This window comes from Bos javanicus, chromosome 27, assembly GCF_032452875.1.
Source record: "Bos javanicus breed banteng chromosome 27, ARS-OSU_banteng_1.0, whole genome shotgun sequence".
Classification (NCBI taxonomy): Eukaryota; Metazoa; Chordata; class Mammalia; order Artiodactyla; family Bovidae; genus Bos; species Bos javanicus.
Window position 1 is genome coordinate 34,734,466 of NC_083894.1, and position 22,128 is coordinate 34,756,593.

General features: G+C 37.3%; 1 protein-coding gene across 3 annotated transcripts in view; it reads right to left on the reverse strand.

Moving 5' to 3' along the window:
* The window catches only part of LOC133240020 (A disintegrin and metallopeptidase domain 3-like), a 113,875-nt gene that overhangs the window by 86,193 nt on the left and 5,554 nt on the right, over positions 1–22,128 (reverse strand). For 2 of the 3 annotated variants that reach the window (XM_061404543.1, XM_061404540.1), the window contains exons 3-6: positions 20,013–20,068; positions 7,776–7,854; positions 1,337–1,413; positions 711–864 (exon numbers count right to left, since the gene is read on the reverse strand). In XM_061404543.1, the coding sequence (XP_061260527.1) occupies positions 711–864; positions 1,337–1,413; positions 7,776–7,854; positions 20,013–20,068 (366 nt within the window). The remainder of the gene's footprint in view (positions 1–710; positions 865–1,336; positions 1,414–7,775; positions 7,855–20,012; positions 20,069–22,128) is intronic. The other variant, XM_061404542.1, reaches the window with a different exon arrangement.

Here is a 22,128-nt window from a genome sequence, read left to right on the forward strand (position 1 = left end):
AAAGAAAAATACATGATTAGATAATTTTTTTCTTAAATCTTCCTTTATAAATCATCTTTATAACTAGACACAGTAAAAGAATTAGAACCAATGCCTCAAAGTTCTAAGAACACTATGTCTAGGCAATGAGATATGGAACAATTCTTGCCTCGTTTGTACTTTTGCATTTTCTATCAAAATTAACTTTTATTTTTACAAAGTTAATAAAGTTACTAAATGGCAAAACAGGCGACACTTACAATCAGCAAATTGGAGTACCATTATATTTTTAGGATGGAAATTCAGTTTAAGAGTGGAACTGTGCTACCCTAGAATTGCAATGACTCCTAAATGCAATAATAAATAGAAGAAGGTAGAAAACTGGATTTACATGTTAATCAAGCAAGATGGGACTATTAGATATTAAATGACAAAGGTCATTATCAAATTTCTACATAATATTTTCATTTAATATTTGTGTATATTTGCATAAAAATACTTAAAAGGAATATCTGAAGAAAATACTTAAAATTAGGTATATGTGAGAATTTTGAATTATATATTTACAGCTGTTACACTTTTAATATTATGACTACACAAAATATATTTAAAATAAATACCTTATAAGAGAAGGCTTTATTATAACCAGTATTACTTTAAATTTGTTTTCCAAATGTAACAGAAATCAATGTGAATATGTTTATCACAATTTGCATACACGAGTTACTTACATTTGATTTCACAAGAATTTTGTAGGATTGATCTGCAGATATGGGAGAAAAATCACTTTTTTTATCTCTGAACGGATAAATAACATGCTCATATGTAGTTGAAGATTCCAGTGGTTCAATTCCATAACTGACATTCTCAAACTGCAATAATCCCCTTAATATTGAAACACATAACAAAGAAATTAAAAGTATGGATTTCTTAATAATAAACATAAATAAATATTAAAAGAAAACATTAAGTAGAAATTTGATAATGCTTTTGTCATCTAATATCTAATAATAGCCCCATCCTACTTCCATCAACGTGTAAACCCAATTTTCTACCTCCTTCTATCTATTATAGCATTTAAGAGTCATTGCAGTTCTAGAGTGGCTCAGTAATAGGGATATTTCTCATTCCAATGACAGCTATTTCTGAATGAATTTTATAATTGCAAGCCTGGGAGAGACACAAAGAGTATAGTGGAAAAGATAAGACAAGCAGGCACAGAAAGTAGATGAGAAGAAACAGTGTCACAGTGTCAGTGTCTATTTTCTTTGTCTTCCATCTACCCTTCAATAAGTTTCTAAAAGTTAAAGGATACACTAGATATCGACTATGGTACATCTCTGGAATAGGTCATTACCTGAGTCCAGAGCAGGTACTAAGTGTCACAACTGAATTTGGAATCTCTGTGGCATATCCTTGATAAAAGCAATGGCCCTGCACAGGAGTAATATAAAGATACATTGGTAATGATTAGTAAACAAAGAGTTTGGTTTTTTTGATAACCCTCATTCTAGACATCATCAAATATCAAATTTAAGCATTCCATGATACAATTCAACAGACACTTCATTTTCTTTTTATCTTTCTACAGTCTTTTCCCCTTGACACTCTTCTAACTATAAATAATCACAACTCCTATTCTTTCCAAAGTGATTTTTGCTGTAAATCTGAACTTTCCATAAATAACATTCTGATCTATATCTTGTCGCTCTCAGTCCACATTTTGAATATATAGTCTAAAAATGCTACCTCAAGGTAATCACCAGCATTAATTTGACTTCCACTGTGGGCATTTCATTTGTTTCATTCTAAGTAAGACCAAACTATCTTAACTGACATTTCTTCACTATTTTTTAATATCTCACCATGTTGATCATCCTTACTTGAAAGTCTCTTCTCAATGGACTTTTAAAACATTACTCTTCCTACGTTCTCCACTGATACAGTCTTGTACTGAATATTTCCTTCTCTTCCTTAAGAAGTGTAGTGATATCTAGAATCAGCCTTGTTCCTCAGTTAATCCTGGACTATGAACATGCTATTATCATCACATTCTCATGTATGGATGTGATTCTATGGCATTAGTGTCCATACATACAAATCCATCAGTAAGCATTCACTCATCTCAATACTCGACTTAACTCCTATCTCCAACCGATAGTGGCAGAGCATACACACTCCACTGTCAGACAACATAGCAGCCAGTTCTGCCCACAGTGGTGTCAGTAAACTATGCCACAAATCTTCACAAAGATGTAGAATGCAAACCAGGTCCCAACATTTTATCCAGCAGAAGACAGCATCACAGTTTATGCATCTCCTGGCCTTGCATGCCCAATAAGAGAAAATGATCCTCGTGAGATAACTCTCAACACTCCAAACTCAAAGCAGCAAAGAGTGGCCTAGATTAAAAACTTTCCTCTCTCAAGGGCACTAGCAGAGACAGACTGAGAAGCATATTGATAGCCAGTGACTGACATACAGCTAGAAGAAATGTTCTCCATTATATGGTTCCCTCATCAACCAACATTACGAAGCAACAGAGGGTGGCCCAGGAAAGAAACTTTTCCTGCCATGGGCTGCCCTGGCAGAGATCCAGTGAGCTCCACATAAGCCAGGAAGAATGACGGACAACAAAATAATATCAAAAGTTCCAAGAAGGCTAAATGGTCACTGGAGCAACAAGCACACTAAATTTGAACTTAAACTGGGTGATTGTCTTCAACAATAGAAGATTTCAATGACAAGCATACAATATAAAACTATATACTATATCAAGAACCAAGAATATCACAACAAAATGGGAGAAGACACCAGATGCTGCATATTGAGATTAGCCACATGCTGGAATGATTCAATGGATTTTAAAGCAGCTGTGAAAATACTCATTCAACGAACATTTTAAAAGCATCCTGAAAAAGCTGAAAGAATAAGGAAATTTCAGAAATGAAATAGAAGCTATTAAAAATAACAACTAAGAAATTAGAACCAAATAATATAATTAAAAAAACCCAAACAAACAAAGAAAACAACCCAAACTGGGTAGGAACAAATGCAGAGTGCAGATGACAAGGGATGGAATCAATGAACTTGAAACAGATGCATAAAATTTACCCAATATATAAATCACAGGAAAATTAATTAAGAAAGTGAATAAAGTTTCAAGAACACATGGAACATTACCAAACATTTTAAAATATATGTCAGAATCCACGAAGGAGAACCAGAAAGAATTAGCAGAGTAGAAAAATTATTCAAAGAAATAAAGGCTTAATACTGGTCAAAATATGGTGGTTTAGAAATCCCTAGATCTGCTATCCTCCAATAAATACACCAAGTGAGTGGCAATTAATGCACCAATTCCATCTGTGAGAGACAATGAAATAACAGACTGGCTTGTGCACATCTTTTGGTGAATGCAACATCAGATGCACCAAAGCCAGTAGGGAGATTTGGGATGCCTGTTCACCAGAGAATCTGCCCCAGAGATTAGATTAGATTAGAAAGAGATAATCTAGCTTCCAGATTGACCAGAAGAGGGTGTTGTTCAAGCAAGCAGTGCCCCAGTGTTTTTGAGGAGAATACGCAAGCAACAGGGTCACCAAACCTGGGCAGTCTAGTCACCCAAAGCGCAATGGAGATCGTGGCTTGGGTTACTTGACACCACTGACTCCCTTCCCTGCTTGTCCACACTCATCACAGAGTGAGAAGAAGCAAAAGCCCACCTCTCTGCCTCCACTGCAGGAGACAATCGTCTACGGATTGAATGCAGTGCTCCCTCTTCACCAGTACTACCCCAAGAACCAGCATCTGTCCCTCCGATTTTGCAGCACTGTAGCCGTGGTACAGTCTGCGGGAGAACAGAGGCACTGACCTGGGATGACAGAGCATCCCTTCTAAGACAGAGCCAGAGCAGGAAAACCCCACAGAGGTCTGCTTCTACCTGAAGAGAGAAACAGCTGGTAGAGGACCCCCAAATCACTGGCCGGGCTGGTTTGTGGGGGTGTCCTTCTGTACATGGAAGGACACGGAAGGTCTCATGAAGACCCTGTGAGGGGACTGCTTTCCTAATGAGCAGACACCAAAGTAGAGTGGTAAGTAAAATGAGGAATAAGGAAATGATATTTCAAACAAAGGAACAAGATACAGGCTGAAACTGACACTAGTGAAATAAAATTAATGTACCTAATAAAAAATTAAAAATGAAGATTTTCCCATAAAGATGCTCATTGAGGTTAGGAGAACAATGCATGAACCAAGTGAGAGTTTGAAAAAAAAAAACAGATAAAATATTAAAAGTATCAAACAGAAATCATGGAGCTGTAGAATAATTGCTGCTGTTGTTTACTTGCCAAGTCGTGTCCAACTCTTGCTACCCCAAGGACTGTAGCCCACCTGACTCTTCTGCCCATGGGACTTTCCAGATGAGAATGCTGGAGTGGATTGCCATTTCCTTCTGCAAGTGGTTTTCTTACCTCATAAATTGAACCCGTCTCCTGCATTGGCAGGCAGGTTCTTTACCACTAAGCCACCAGGGAAGCCATAGAATAATAACTGAACTGAAAAAATTCACTAGAAGTCTTCAACAGCAGATTGCATCAGACAGAAGAAAGACAGTTCAACTCCAGCAGATCAAAGGAGCAAAGGAAGACAGTAGAAAGTGATCAAATCTTACAGGAGTTATGGGATAGTAATTAAAGTTTCCACTCTGGAAACTAGAAAAAAAGAAAAGCAAATTAAATCCGAAGTAAGCAACAGCAAAGAAAGATTTAGAATTGATAAACCTCTTGCCAGGCATGCTAAGAGAGATGATACTAATTACTGACATCAGTAGTATAAAAGAAGTATCTTAACTATAGCCTCATGTACATTAAAAGAATAATAAAGGAATGAGATAAACAACTCTATGTCCACCAATTTGAAATCCTGGATAAAATGGTCCAACTACTTGAAACACACCATTTGTCAAACCTCATGTAAGAGGAAATAGACAATCTGACTACGTCTGATTCTCTTAAAGAAGTTGAATAAAATTGATCACCTGCCAAATCACAAAGCAGCAGGCAGGCCCAGATGTTGTCACTGTTGAATTCTGCCAAACACTTGAGTAAACCATATCAAATCTCTACACATTCCTTCAGAATATAGAAACAGAACAAATACTTCTAACTCATGCTATGTGGGCCAATGTTATACTAAAACCAAAACAACCAATAACACTTAAAAAAAAAAGAGCTACACATTAAAATCTCTTATGAGCATATATGCAAAAATTCTCAACAACATATTAGGAAATAAAAATCAACAATAAATTTAAAAATTGTAAACCAAAACCAAGTGGGGTTTATCCCAGATATGCAAAGGAGGTTCCACATTCAAAATTCAAGTAATAAAAGCAATTACTACATAGGTTAAAGAAGAAAAATATTGGTAAATTGAGCAATGCTACAGAGTATAAAGTTAACATATGAAAATCATTTGTGTTTCTACAAACTAACAAACTGTCAGAAAGAGAAATTAACAAAACAATTCCACTTACAATAGCATCCAAAAGAATAAATTTTTTGATTAAATTAAACCAAGAAGAGAAAGACCTGTACTCTAAACCTATAGTACAGTGATGAAAGAAATTATGACACAATGGAAAGAGATCCAGTGATCATGGACTGGAGGAATTCTTATGGTGATAATACCCATACCACCTAAAGCAATCTACAAATTCAATGTGATTCCTATACAATATCTAATGGCATTTTTCACAGAACCAGAAAAAATGATCCTGAAATTCTTATGTATCCACACACAAATCCGAAAAGGTAAGGCTGAGGTATCGCATTTCCTGATTCAAATGACATTAAGCCTTCTCTTTCCCTCAATCTTTTCCAGATGAATGGTCACCTATTAAGTTTTGTCCTTAACATATTAGAATAAGAAGAGCCAAATAAACCTGAAGCAAGGTATCAGGGAGAAAAGAAACACAGCAAAAAGCTGTGACATTGAAAATAACAGTAAAGAAAATCAAAGCAAGAAAACAGTCTGTTCTTTGATATGTGCAATAGATTGAAAAATCTCTAGTAAGACTGACAGTTAAGGAAAGAGGAGTCACATATCATCAATGATTGAAATCAACCAACACATCACTAAAGCTCCTGTAAGTCATTAAAAGAATAATAAATACTATTACAAAATTCCATGCAGAAATGCCCCCAAGATGATACAGACCAATTACTTAAAAAACTACAACCTACCAAAGCAATTAAAAAAAAACAGATAAATAAAATAGCCTATAACTATTAAAAAATTGAATTGCTAATGTAATAGCTCCCAACACACACACATGCAAAATCCCAAAGCCCAGGGATTTCACTGTAGAATTTTACCAAGTACCTTAAGAATTAACAAGTATTTTATACAATGTCCTCCTGAAAAGCAAAAGAGAATGCATTACTTTTTGATGTATTTAATGAGGCCAGTATTACTCTAATCTAAAAATTAGACAAAGTCACTACAAAAAAAGAAAATCATAGACCAATGTTTTTCATGAAATTTGACCCCCAAAATTCTCAAAAAATTGTTAGCAAATCAAATCCAGGCATGAATAAAAATTTCATACAACAAGACCAAGTTTGGATTTTTCTAGGTATGAAAGATATTTTCTAGGTATTGTATCAATATTTGAGAATCAGTCAAAGCAATACACTATCTCAACATCATATGATCATATCAACTAATACAGAAAAGCCATCTTATACAATTAATTACAATCCCCATCATGGGGCAGAAAAACAAACAGATTCTTACCAATCTAGGAACAGTGAATTTCCTTAACTTTGTAAAGACCATATTAAACAAAAAAACCCAAAAACCTATATCTAACATTATCCAATTGTAGGGAATACGTTATCCCTACAATTCAGAAAATCCAAACTCGTAAGAAGTCCTATTTGATTCAACTCTTGTACTATAGTTAAGACATTATTCCTAGTCAGAGGACCAAGTTCAGTGTGAGACTCACCCTCTGTGCTTCCTTTCTGTCAGAGGAAGAATCTCTGATTTTTCTTTTAACTGTCTAATGTCTGAAACCAGGTGCCTCATGAATTCTGTCCTACTTTCTACTTGCAGGTGGTGAGAAAGAGAAATGCTGTACTGGTTACCATATTTTAAAAATCATTCTCTCTGAATTGTAGCACAGCAACAGAATTTGAACAAACACTCGCATTCCTATCTTCTCCATCATCTAGTCTGGCAAAATACATATCTTAGCTATGTATTAGTTAGCTTAGTTAGCTAAAGCTAACTTCTTCATATTCTTTTAAACATTTTTTTGACTCTTATCTGCATTGGGGGATATAATTCAAATTCCTGTGGTTTTCATGTAAACATATTACGATTTAGTACTCAATATGCTATTGCAGCTTTATTTTTCTGTGCTTTTTCTGTGAAGTGGTTTCCACTGTTCCCTCCACTGCTCAGCTTCTATGACACTTTCATCAAAACTTTACCCTGTATTTAGAGGCTTTTGAGTTCCTTTTCCCACTTCTTTCTGCTCTCAAATTCCTACAACTACTTCCAGAGAATGTAAATGACCTTTTCAATTAAGTGATTCCTGAGTTTCACATTCTGAAATGCTCATTCTATTCAACATGTTTTCATAGCAACAGCCACATTATGTTTGGGTTTGTGATCAATCTGCTTGCCCAACAATCTGGCTGAGCATAAGGGAGGCTCATTCTTCCCACCAATGATGTCTTTACCACAAAAGGATAAAAATCTACAAAACATAAAGTAAAACTTACCTTTATAAATGAAGAATCTGGATATAACACCCTCGATTTGTTGTATGAATACACCAGGAGGTTAGAGTCTAAAAATGACCTAATTCAACCAAAACAATAAACTTTGTCTTAATAACAGCATTAATAAAAGTAATTTCCAGAGTTATGACATTTTAAAAAAAATATTACTTTCCAATTTATGAGCTTAAATATGCAAAAATTAAATGGCTTCCTTGGACTGCAAGAAGATCAAACCAGCCAATCCTAAAGGAAATCAGTCCTAAATATTGACTGGAAGGACTGATGCTGAAGCTGAAGCTCCAATACTTTGGCCACCTGATGCAAAGAATGGATTCACTGGAGAAGACCCTAATGCTGGGAAAGATCGAAGGCAGAGGAGAAGGGGGTGACAGACAATAAGACAGTTGGATGGCCTGAGTTTGAGTAAGTTCTGGGAGTTGATGATGGACAGGGAGGCCTGGCGTTCTGAAGTCCATGGGGTCGCAAAGAGTCAGGCAAGACTGAAGGACTGAACTGAACTGAAGTGGGTTCATCTCTCCATTGTCTACCTTTCTTTCTGATAGCATATTATGTATATAAGAAAAAACAAGAACCAGAATGACCAGATACAAGTGTGGGCACTGTAATGACACAGATTGATGTCTAATAAAATCCAGGACTTCCAATACCCAAAGCAAAGTTTTTATAGATTCAACCATCTATACATCTCATGGCATAAATGCTTTTGTTATAATTTGCTAATAAGCAGCCATGGGTTGATAAATAACAAAAAATTTACGCTTATTTCATTAATTTTTTTTTCATAACTTATCCTAGGCTAAAAAACAACCTCCAAATTCCCAGTGCTTTAAAATTAAAACAAATGTTGTTTACAAGGTTACTGCAGATTCAACTCCACAATGCCTTCCTTCTGGAACCTAGGAAAAGACATGGTCCCTCTATGGAAACTGCTTCTCTTGAAGCAGTAGGAGAAAAATTGTAGAACCACACACTACGTCTCAAAGTCTTTGTTTGGAAGAAGGATTCTAGTCTTTGGCTCAAATATCATATGTTATTTTTACATAAATGTGATATAAATGGAGTTTGGAGCTATAAGCTTCTTACTAGGTGGATGTTGATTACCTTGGAACAATCTAACATGTTTATGGTAGGAATGAGATAGGGTGGGACCTGAACTCTTTACTGGAGTACTTGACCTGGGCAAATGTCTCCATGAGTAACAAATGATAAAGGAACTATAAGGGACTAAAAATAACTGCCTGCATGAGCAGTCTGGGTAAGTATGATCAAATTAGACACAAAAAGGCCACAAAGTGACCACCACTTCTGAGGTGCCAGGAGAAAAAGCAAGGCATAGCCTTAGAAAGCATCACTACAAACAAAGCTAGTGGATGTGATAGAATGCCAGTTGAGCTATTCCAAATCCTGAAAGATGATGCTGTGAAAGTGCTTCACTCAATATGCCAGCAAATTTGGAAAACTCAGCAGTGGCCACAGGACTGGAAAAGGTCAGTTTTCATTCCAATCCCAAAGAAGGGCAATGCCAAGAATGTTCAAACTACCACACAATTGCACTCATCTCACACGCTAGTAAAGTAATGCTCAAAATTCTCCAAGCCAGGCTTCAGCAATATGTGAAGTGTGAACTTCCTGATGTTCAAGCTGGTTTTAGAAAAGGAAGAGGAAGCAGAGATCAAATTGCCAGCATCTGCTGGATCATGGAAAAAGCAAGAGAGTTCCAGAAAAACATCTATTTCTTTTTTTTTTTTAACTTTACAATATTGTATTAGTTTTGCCAAATATCGAAATGGATCCGCCACAGGTATACATGTGTTCCCCATCCTGAGCCCTCCTCCCTCCTCCCTCCCCATACCATCCCTCTGGGTCGTCCCAGTGCACCAGCCCCAAGCATCCAGTATCGTGCATCGAACCTGGACTGGCAACTCATTTCATACATGATATTATACATGTTTCAATGCCATTCTCCCAAATCTTCCCACCCTCTCCCTCTCCAACAGAGTCCATAAGACTGTTCTATACATCAGTGTCTCTTTTGCTGTCTCGTACACAGGGTTATTGTTACCATCTTTCTAAACTCCGTATATATGCGTTAGTACACTGTATTGGTGTTTTTCTTTCTGGCTTACTTCACTCTGTATAATAGGCTCCAGTTTCATCCACCTCATTAGAACTGATTCAAATGTATTCTTTTTAATGGCTGAGTAATATTCCATTGTGTATATGTACCATAGCTTTCTTATCCATTCATCTGCTGATGGACAGCTAGGTTGCTTCCATGTCCTGGCTATTATAAACAGTGCTGCGATGAACAACATCTATTTCTGCTTTATTGACTATGCCAAAGCCTTTGACTGTGTGGATCACAATAAACTGTGGAAAATTCTGAAAGAGATGGGAATACCAGACCACCTGATCTGCCTCTTGAGAAACTTGTATGCAGGTCAGGAAGCAACAGTTAGAACTGGACATGGGACAACAGACTGGTTCCAAATAGGAAAAGGAGTATGTCAAGGCTATATATTGTCACCCTGTTTATTTAAATTATATGCAGAGTACATCATGAGAAACGCTGGACTGGAAGAAACACAAGCTGGAATCAAGATTGCCGGGAGAAATATCAATCACCTTAGATATGCAGATGACACCACCCTTATGGCAGAAAGTGAAGAGGAACTCAAAAGCCTCTTGATGAAAGTGAAAGTGGAGAGTGAAAAAGTTGGCTTAAAGCTCAACATTCAGAAAACGAAGATCATGGCATCCGGTCCCATCACTTCATGGGAAATAGATGGGGAAACATTGGAAACAGTGTCAGATTTTATTTTGGGGGGGCTCCAAAATCACTGCAGATGGTGACTGCAGCCATGAAGTTAAAAGATGCTTACTCCTTGAAAGGAAAGTTATGACCAACCTAGATAGCATATTCAAAAGCAGAGACATTACTTTGCCAACAAAGGTCCGTCTAGTTAAGGCTATGGTTTTTCCTGTGGTCATGTATGGATGTGAGAGTTGGACTGTGAAGAAGGTTGAGCGCCAAAGAATTGATGCTTTTGAACTGTGGCATTGGAGAAGGCTCTTGAGAGGCCCTTGGACTGCAAGGAGATCCAACCAGTCCATTCTGAAGGAGATCAGCCCTGGGATTTCTTTGGAAGGAATGATGCTAAAGCTGAAACTCCAGTACTTTAGCCACCTCATGTGAAGAGTTGACTCATTGGAAAAGACTCTGATGCTGGGAGGGATTGGGGGCAAGAGGAGAAGGGGATGACAGAGGATGAGATGGCTGGATGGCATCACTGACTCGATGGACGTGAGTCTGAGTGAACTCCGGGAGTTGGTGATGGACAGGGAGGCCTGGCGTGCTGCGATTCATGGGGTCACAAAGAGTCAGACACGACTGAGCGACTGATCTGATCTGATCTGTGCATGATGCTTGTATACAGCACCACCAAGGGAATCTGCAAACTGTTGCAGAGAAGCCAATTCTGACTCCATGTTGGAACTGTTTCTGTGACTTGCTTTTCATTGCTTTTGTTACTATATTTGAATGGCCTGCCTCAGAGAATCCTGCCCCTCTGACTGACTGTAAACTGGAGTGCCTTTGTTCAGAACCACGTGCTGTAGATGGCAGGAAGGAAGAAATTAACACATCCTCTGCCTGAGACTTGGCATTCTAGGAGGTGTTTCCAAGATTCAAGGTCTTTTTACTTTGCTACCTCACCTCCCCCCATCTCTGATCTATAAAAGAATCTGGCATCCAGACCCCAATAACACGGTTATTTTGAAGTGCTAGCCTGCCATCTTCTCGGTCAGCTGGCTCCCCAAATAAAGTCTCTTCCTTGCCTCAGTCCCTCATCTCGTGGATTCATTGGCCTCTCCTGTGGTGAGCAGAGTGGCCTTGGACCACCAGTCCCCCCTGACTTTCACCTCACATGAGGAACCAGCTTGCCCTCCTCAGAGAGTGAGCAAGGGAACCTGTTGCTTGTTTTCACTCCCTCCTGCTGCAGCGCCAGTCTCAACAAAGCCTTGCCTGAATTCCTTGTCTGGCCACTTAACAATTTCTACTGACTAAAGAGTCCAAGGACCCTAGATTTCTCAAGGATTCCAAACATCAGGAAGCCTCTGAACACCAGGATAGAGAGAAACTAAAGCATTAACAGAGTGCTTTCTTCATCACTTCTTTTTTTGTTGTTTTTATTTATTTAAAATATTAATTTATTTATTTTAATTGGAGGTTAATTACTTTACAATCACTACTTTTCAATTCATATCTACTTTATTTGCTCTCATTCTTTTTTTAAAAAAGATTGTTAGTGAAGTATAGTTAATTTGTAATGATGTATAAGACAAAAAGATTCAAATATATTATATATATACACATATATACATATATATATACTGAAATGATATACTATGTATATCTTTATATATCAGTGTATATAATGATTAAAGAATCTGAATGGCCCATATGGGTTTAGGTGAAAGCATCTAGAACATGAATTCTGGAACAAGGGCAGAGCTACATTTTATAACTGTAAGCATTTAAATGGAGGTGGCAGAGTGGGAATCCAACAGTAATTCCTGGAAAAAAAGAAATCAGAAGTAAAAACCTTCACAGATATTTGACAAGAATTATTAAAATGAGAAAAAATTAGTTTGTAAGTTTATTCATCCTAGGCTCTTTACCAAAACCACACCTTTTGCTTTTTTATATGAAACAACACACCAATCTGCCTTCATCAGTGATATAAGGAAAATCAAGCTTCCTTGGTAACTCAGATGGTAAAGAATCTACCTGCAATGCAGGAGGCTTGGGTTCGATCCTTGGGTTGGAAAGCCTCCCTGGAGGAGGGAATGGCAACACACTCCAGTGTTCTTGCCTGGAGAATCCCATGGACAGAGGAGCTTGCTGGGTTATAGCCTATGGGGTTGCAAAGAGTCAGACATGACTGAGCAACTAAGCACATAAGGGAAATACAAGTGAGCACTGAAAGAAAAACAACGTCCAACAAAAGGAAATTGAAAAACAAATCAAAGGCAAAATTTAAAAGCTAGCTTCTAATGAACTAGCATTGATGGACAAGAACAGTCTTAAATTCAAGAAAAATTAATAAGCTTTCCAAGCAGACCATTTGGAGAAGGAAAAAAAAAGATAATATGAAACTAAAATACACGACGTGTGAATGCTATGTCCCTTCAGCTGTGTTCAGCTCTTTGACTCTACAGACTATAGTCCACTGGTCTCCTTTTTCCATGAGATTTTGAAATTTTGAAAGCAACGTTACTTGAGTGGGCTGCCATGCCTTCCTCCAGGGGACAGTCCCAACTCAGGAATCAAATCCACATCTCTTCTGTCTCCTGCATTGGCAGACAGTTAATATTAAGGAATCGAATAAATGTATCCAAGAAAATTTGCTTACTGTAAACATAATTAAAGGTTTAGCCAATAAAGAAAGATGCTGGCAGAATGCACGTCAAAAATAAAGATTTGATCATAGTTATAGAATATGATATACAGCACAGAGAAATAAGATGCAGGATGAAAGCATAAATCCCCCATGGAAGAAAATAAGGTATATGGGCTGAAAATTAAAAAGAAAACATTAAGGGACTTTGGATATTTCAGGGAGTATTAATGTAATATACATACATATACACAGAAACTCACACCCACCTATACAAAGAAAACATACTGGAAAACTTAAAATAGACTGTATCAAATTACAAAAATTTATAGAAAAGAAATATGACTCACAAATTCAACACATTGCCAAAATGTTATTCAATTATGAGAACAAAAAGACATCCACAGATCTGTATTAGGGACGCATGCTATTTGCATATTCCTTCTGAAGAAAATAATCTAACTAGAAAATATTCTAACTAAATAATACCTGAGTCAGCAGAAAACTGCAATTAAAAAATGTTTCAAAAAAGAAGGAAAATGCAAATAGAGCTGATAAAGAAACTGAAAGTAGTGGATTTACATTTCGAATGGAAAGACAATTTTAAAAATTATAGGATGTTTTGGTATCACTTTAGGATCTGAGAGACACAAGAGAAGAACATGAGAACCTATAAGAAAAAATATGAATATGAGGATTATTTGAAAATTCTTTTTTATAGCAATAAATCCCCAAAACATAGGAGGAAACATCAGTATTCAACATGCTATTTTCACAACTATAGAAAAGATTAAGTGGTAATAGCCAGAGAAAACAAAACTTCTCACAAGTTGATGACGGAGCAAAAAGTAGAAAAACAGAAAGATAAAGCCATACATAGAATATAAATAACTCAAAACTAATGAATAAAAGACAATACTTTGGCCACCTGATGCGAAGAGCTGACTCTGAAAAGACCAGAGTTTGGTTATATGCATTTGGTTGAATATATGCATTTGGTTGAAAAGACCCTGATGCTGGGAAAGACTGAAGGTGGAAGAAGAAGATGACAGAAGATGAGATGGTTGGATGGCATCACCGACTCAATGGACATGAGTTTAGAGAAACTCCGGGAGTTGGTGATGGACAGGGAGGCCTGGCGTGCTGCGGTCTATGGGATCGCAAAGAGTCGGACACGACTGAGCGACTGACCTGAATTGGACTGACTGAATGAATAGAAACTAATTACCTTAAAATCTTACGGGAAGCAAGTCAATGAGAACTGTACATTTTGACTGGGAAAGACACTACATGTTATTAACAACCAGGGAATGGCATATTAAAGCAACAATAAAATAGTATTTGTTATCCACTAATTAACAAAAATGAGTGAATATATGCATTTGGTTGAGAATGTAGAAAACAAATATCCTTTAATTTATTGTCATAAAAATTAGTTATAAAGGTTTTGAAGAAAAAAAAAACTGGCAGTATATAACACTTAAGAATTTTCTTATTTATAATGCAATAGCTACACTGAGGCCTGGGAAGTCATGTCCAGGGATGTCAACTAGAAAGCTTTCTTGTTGTAAATAAGGGAGGATAAATAATTTATGAGATATATTAATTTGATGGCAACATATGCATTAAAACCCACTTTGCACACATCATTATGAATGAATCTCAACAAATGATATTATGCATAATGTTCCATTATGAACAACCACAACCACATACGGTAAAACAAAATGTACCTACTGCTCACACTTTTGGGTCATGTGCCAGTAGCCATGACAACTCTGCTAACTGGCCAGGCTTGCTCAGTGGTACAGGATTCAGCTGAATATTGGCTGATGTAGGGAATGGCAACCCACAGTACTCTTGCCTGGAAAATCCCATGGATGGAGGAGCCTGGTAGGCTGCAGTCCATGGAGTCGCTAAGAGTTGGACACAACTGAGTGACTTCACTTTCACTTTTCACTTTCAATGCATTGGAGAAGGAAATGGCAACCCACTCCAGTGTTCTTGCCTGGAGATCCCAGGGACAGGGGAGCCTGGTGGGCTGCCGTCTATGGGGTCGTGCAGAGTTGGACACGGCTGAAGTGACTTAACAGCAGCAGGCATAAATAGAACACTTTGGCTATGATCCGCATGTCTTTAATCTTTCAGCAAGCTTAGCCAAAACATATTCTCATGGGGATGACAGATAAAGATGGAGAGCAGAAAACCATGAGAACCTTTTTAAGCCTCTGTTGAAATCAATTCATCCAACATGACTTTGGCAAAAGTAAGTGTGCAGTAGTGCTCAGTCACTCACTTATGTCTGACACTGAAACCCCATGAACTGTAACCCACCAGGCTCCTCTGTCCATGCTATTTTCCAGGCAAGAATACTGGAGTGGGTTGCCATTGCTTCCTCCAGGGTATCTTCCCCACTCAGGAACTGAACGTGAGTCTCTTGCATTTCCTGCTTTGGCAGGAGGATTCTTTACCACTGAGCCACCTGGGAAGGCCCCATCAAAATAAGTGACATAGTCTCAAACTGGGCTGGTAATTTGCCAGACCCCCAAGGTAAAATCCCCTTCATGGATTATAGCCTTGCTTTGGCAGAGATGGCTTGTGTCACTACATGAAGCTATAAGCCATGCATCCGAGATGGATGGGTCACAGTGAAGAGTTCTGGCAAAATGTAGTACACTGGAGAAGGAAACGGCAATCTACTCCAGTATTCTTACCTGGAAAACCCCACAGACCGTATGAAAAAAGCAAAAAGATATGACACTGGAAGATGAGCCCCTCAGGTTGAAGGTATACAATATGCTACTCAGGAAGAGTGAAGGGCAATTAATAATGTGGCTCAGACGTTAAAGCATCTGCCTGAAATGCGGGAGACTCAAGTTCAATCCCTGGGTTGGGAAGATCCCCTGGAGAAGGAAATGGCAACCCGCTCCAGTACTCTTGCCTGGAAAATCCCATGGACGGAGGAGGCTGGTAGGCTACAGTCATTGGGGTTGCAAAGAGTCGGTCACAACTGAGCGACTGCACTTTTGCACAGTAAGAAAGAAGCAGTTTGGCCAAAGCAGGAATAAAGCTAATCTGTGGATGTGTCTGGTGATGAAAGTCCAATACTGTAAAGAACAATATTGGATAGGAACCTGGGATGTTAGGTCCATGAATCAAGGTAAACTGGAAATGGTCAAGCAAGAGATGGTAAGATTGAACATCAACATCTTAGGAATCAGTGAACTAAAATGGATGGGAAAGGGTGTATTTAACTCAGATGAGAATTATATCCACTCTTTTGGGCAAGAATCCCTTAGAAGAAACGGAGTAGCCCTCATAGTCAACAAAGGAGTTCAAAATGCAGTAATTGGGTCAATCTCAAAAATGACAGAATGATCTCAGTTCGTTTCTAAGGCAAACCATTCAACATCACAGTAACCCAAGTCTATGCCCCAATGGCTGATGTTAAAGACAGTGAAGTTGACTAGTTCTATGAAGACCTAGGATACCTTCTAGAACTAAGATCAAAAAAAGATGCCCTTTTCATCATAGGGGATTAGAAGGCAAAAGAAGGAAGTCAAGAGAAACCTGGAATAAGAGACAAGTTTGGCTTCGAAGTACAAAATGAAAGCAGGCAAAGGCTAACAGAGTCTTGTCAAGAGAAGACACTGGTCATAGCAAACACTCTTTCCAAACAATCCAGTGGACCAGTCTACACATGGTCATCAACAGATGGTCAATACTGAAATCAGATTGATTATGTTCTTTGTTGCCAAAGATGGAGAAGCTGTATACAATCAGTAAAAACAAAGCCTGGAGATGACTGTGGCTCCTTATTGCAAAATTCAGGCTAAAGTTGAAGACAGCAAGGAAAGCCACTAGGCCATTCAGGTAAGATCTAAATCAAATCCCTTATGATTATACAGTAGAGGTGACAAATAATTCAAGGGATTAGACCTGGTGGAAGAATGCCTGAAGAACTATGGACGGAAGTTTGTAACACTGTACAGGAGGCAATGCCAAAACCATCCCAAAGAAGAAGAAATGCAAGAAGGCAAAGTGGTTGTCTGAGGATGTGCTAAAAATAGCTGGGGAAAGAAGAGAAGTGAAAGGCTAGGGAGAAAGGGAAAGAAATACTCAACTGAATGCAGAGTTCCAGAGAATAGCAAAGAGAGATGAGAAAGACTTCTTGAGCAATGAACAAAACAAAACAAAACAAACAAACAAACAAACAAAAAAAAAAAACAGAGAAAAATAATAGAAAGGGAAAGACTAAAGATCTCTTCAAGAAAACTGGAGATAAGGGAATATTTCAAGTAAAGATGGGCCTGATAAAGGACGGAAACACTGAAGATCTAACTGAAGCAAAAAATATTAAGAAGAGATGGCAAGAGTATGCAAAGGAACTATACCAGAAAGGTTTTAATGACCTAAAAAACCACCATGGTGTGGTCACTCACCTAGGGCCAGACATGCTGGAATGTGAAATCAAGTAGGCCTTAGGAAGCACTGTTATGAACAAAGTTAATGGAGGTAAAAGAATTCCAGCTGAATTATTCAAAATTCTAAAAGATGATGCTGTTAGAGTGCTGCACTCAGTAAATCAGCAAATTTGGAAAACCCAGCAGTGGCCACAGGAGTGGAAAATGTCAGTTTTTATTCCAACCTCAAAAAAGGGCAGTGCCAAAGAATGCTCAAACGACCTTACTATTGTGCTAATTTTACATGCCAGCAAGGTTATGCTCAAAATCCTTCAAGTTAGACTTCAGAAGTACATGAACCATGTAATTCCAGATGTACAAGCTGGGTTTAAAAGAAGTAGAGAAGACAGATCAAATTTCCAACATTCGTTGGATCATGAAGAAAGCAAGGGAGAAACAGAAAAACATCGACTTCTCCTTCATTGACTATGCTAGAGCCTTTGACTATGGATCACAATAAATTGTGGAAAATTCTCAAAGAAATGCTTGTACTAGAACACCTTACCTCTCTTCTGGGAAACATATATGTGGGTCAAGAAGCAACAGTAGGAATCAGACATGGAACAACTGCCTGGTGCAAATAGGGAAAGGAGTAAGAGACTGTATATTGTCACCCTGCATATTAAACTTACAAGCAGAGTACATCATGTGGAATGATGGGCTGGATGAAGCCCAAGCTGGAATGAAGACTGCTGGAGAAATATCCACAACCTGAGATGTGCAGATGATGCCATTGTAATGGCAGAAAGTGAAGAGGAACTAAAGAACCTCCTGATGAGGGTGAAAGAGGAGAGTGAAAAAGCTGGCTTAAAATTCAACAGTCAAAAAACTAAGATCATAGCTTCTGGTCCCCTCACTTCATAGCAAATAGATGTGGAAAAAGCAAAAGCAGTGACAGATTTTATTTTCTTGGTCTCCATAATCACTGAAGACAGTGACTGCAGACGTGACATTAAAAGACACTTGCTTCTTCAAAGTAAAGCTACAACAAACATAGACAGTGTACTAGAAAGCAGAGATACCATTTCACCAACAAAGGTCCGTATAGTCAAAGTCATGGTTTTTCCAGTAGTCACGTACAGATTTGAAAATAGGCCCATAAGAAGGCTGAGGAACTGATGCCTTTGAATTGTGGTTCTGGAGAAGACACTTGAGAGTCCTGTGGCCTGCAAAGAGATCAAGCCAGTTTATCCTAAAGGCAATCAAACATGAATAGTCAGTGGAAGGACTGATGCTGAAGCTGAAGCTCCAATACTTTGGCCAGCTGATGTGAAGAATCTGCTCATTGGAAAGACACTGATGCAGGGAAAGATTGAAGGCAAAAGGAGATGAGCGTGATGGAATATGAGATGGTTAGATAAATGGAGGACAGGAGAGCCTGGCATGCTGCAGTCCACGAGGTACCAAAGAGTCAAACATGACTCAGCAACATGAAAATTGCTAGAAATGCACTTGGAAAATGGTACTTGCTCAGTAAATGTCAGTTACTGTTGTTCTTGTCATTATTATTATTATTATTATGACTATTTTTAGCATTCATCCTTCTTGATCCAGAAGTCCATTAATTTATATCAAGTCTGTTATGTAACAAAATCTGTATGATATAAAAATACATGGATGAGGATGCTTCTTGTCAGAGTCTATAGTGACAATCCCTGGAAATAACCTCATTACCCATCAATACTATATGCCATGCATTCTCACTACTAAAAATGAGAGAAAACATACATACAGAGAAAGAAAATATATGCTGTTATTGAATAAGACACTTGCAGAAGACAATTTGCATTTGAGCAAAGAAATCCTTTTTCGGGTAGGTTTCTGTATGTTTTATTTCAGATAAAGATGAAATTTAGATTAGAAAATCATGGAGTGATACACATAGGTAATTGATGTTGGCTTCCTCACAGAATGAAAGCAGAAATCTGAAGACATTAAAAGTATACAGTATAGCAAAATGAGACAAACTGAGAGTGTAACATCAAACAAAATGCATAAAGTCACATAATTATGTTAAATGACATGAAACAAAGAAACTGAATTATGGGCAGATAACATTAGTTCATTTACAATTGTAATGTAATTAAATGTAAGGAGTTACATAAAATGATGTTCATGTATTTCATATGCTCTAATATTTATATCATTATAGTTGAATCTGAATATTAGACTTAAGATCTAATGATAATGACTCAAAAGTCTAATCTGACATGAATTAACAAGAAGACTTAACATGTTAAATAAAATACTCATGCCTTTGAATGTTTAGGCTTTAATGTAGACTCAGTTACAGGAAGCCATTCCAAACTTAAGAAACTAAAAACAACTCTATGAAAGAAAGAATGTCCACTTACTGTTTTTCAAGTGGGAGAGTATATGTTTTCTTGTCAATTTGGATGGAATAGGCGACCTATAGCAAAGGATTCAGAGAAAAAGTAATTATTAGATATTTCAAATCTCTGAAAGTCAAAAGTCCTAATTTTAAAAAATATGTACTCTTTAATATAAACAGGGATGATATTATGTATCAAAATTATATATACTGGAGAAGGAAATGACAACCAACTCCAGTATTCTTGTCTGTGAAATCACATGGACAGAGGAACCTGGCAGGCTACAGTCCATGGAGTCTCAAAACAGTCAGAAATGTCTAAGAGACTAAAAACAACAAAAACAAACTATATATCTTCACTTCTACAGAGATATACCATGACAGTTTTCTTCAATCTTGGAACATATGACAGAATTAATCATAATCCAAGTTACATAAAATCTAGGATTATAAATCTACTGCAAAAGTAAGAGCATTAAAGTCTCAAACAAATTTTTACTTAAAATGGTTGCATTTAGAAATGTTGAGTAAAATTTGAAGAAATTTGAGTTTTCTGATCTTTCCTTACTTTGCAGTTTCCAGAGAAAATAAAAGGAAAATTAAAGAATACAAAGCAAGTTCTTTTCTAAGATAAAATAAAATTCAACTAAAATCTGATGTTCACCTAAAGGCACCATTCAGAAAGCTAAAAGGCAGTTCTTCTACTAAAGGATGATATCTGGAATTCATATTCTATTGGCCAGTTCATATTTGTGTGAGTCTCACTTCTAACAGTGCATCTCTTCCTTCTCATTTTCCTTAGTCTATCTCACCAAATGTTCTGTTTTACCTTATCAGAAATCAACTTTTGACATTGGGAATCTGAGCTACTTCAGTTTATGTATTTTTTCATTAATTCTACCTCTTTATTTAAGGAGAAAGTTTTAAGAATTTTAAGGTTATAGTTATTTTTCTATTTTTAAATTTCCAACCATTTATTGTCACCTATTTATTTGTGGATAGGAGTATATATTATGGTATTATATGAACTTCAGAGCATGACTTAAGTTTTTCTTTGCAATTTTTCATTCTCATTCATTGTTTATTATTTAATATTGATTACAGTTTATGATCTCTCCATCAACCCATGAACCATGTACAAATATATTTTTAAATTTTCAAATACACTTCTGAGTTTTTTTGTTAAGTTTTAACCTAACTGTACTGTTCCCAGATAATGAGTGCTGTACTATCCCTATAGGTTTTTCATTTATTTATGTATTTTCCTTGCTGTGATATTTCATTAAATGACATCATATATTCTTGAAAAGTATAAGTATTGTTCTTCAGAACCATTATTTACAATGGAGACAGAGCATACATGCAGCTTGGTTAGAAAAGTTCTTGGGGAGAGAGGTGGGGGTGTGCTCAGGATGGGGAACACGTGTACACCCGTGGCAGATTCATGTTGATGTATGGCAAAACTGACACAATATTGTAAAGAGATTAGCCTCCAATTAAAATAAATAAACATATTAAAAAATTTTTTTAAGTTCTGTTTCTGGAAATAGTGACAAATTTGGATGTTTCTGACTCTTGGCTAAAACAAGGGCATTGAGACTTAAAATTGCTGCAGTTTATAGTACAACCCCCCCCCCCCCCCCCGCCCCCCGGCCAAGGTTAGCTTCTGTTGTGTTTCCCTAACTAGTTCAAAAAGGCTGGCTTGGTTACTTAAGAGGTCACTGAAAGCTTTGTAAGGAGTTCTCCCAAAGCCAAGATTCCTCCCATAAATCTTGTGATTTTTAAAGCCAGAGTCTCAACGTATTCCCAGAGCACAGGCTGACATGGAGCTAGCTCACTGGGGAAGCTTCCTGGATTCCTGATACATACTGAATTCTCTTTTTCTTGCTGCAACATAGCTTTTATCTTTATATAAAACCCTCATATGTGATATCCATAGAGTCCAGTGTGTCTAAACAAAGAGCAGAAAGGGGAAAACTTCATTGGGGTCACTTTATTCTTCAATAAAATGCTTATTTTTTCTTGTTCAAATGTTCCTTCCCCACATGAAGAATTTTAACACTGGCCAATCAACATGTGAGAAAAAATTTAAAGATCTGTCTATGGAAATGCATTTGAAAATTTCTCTCTGCTGTGCC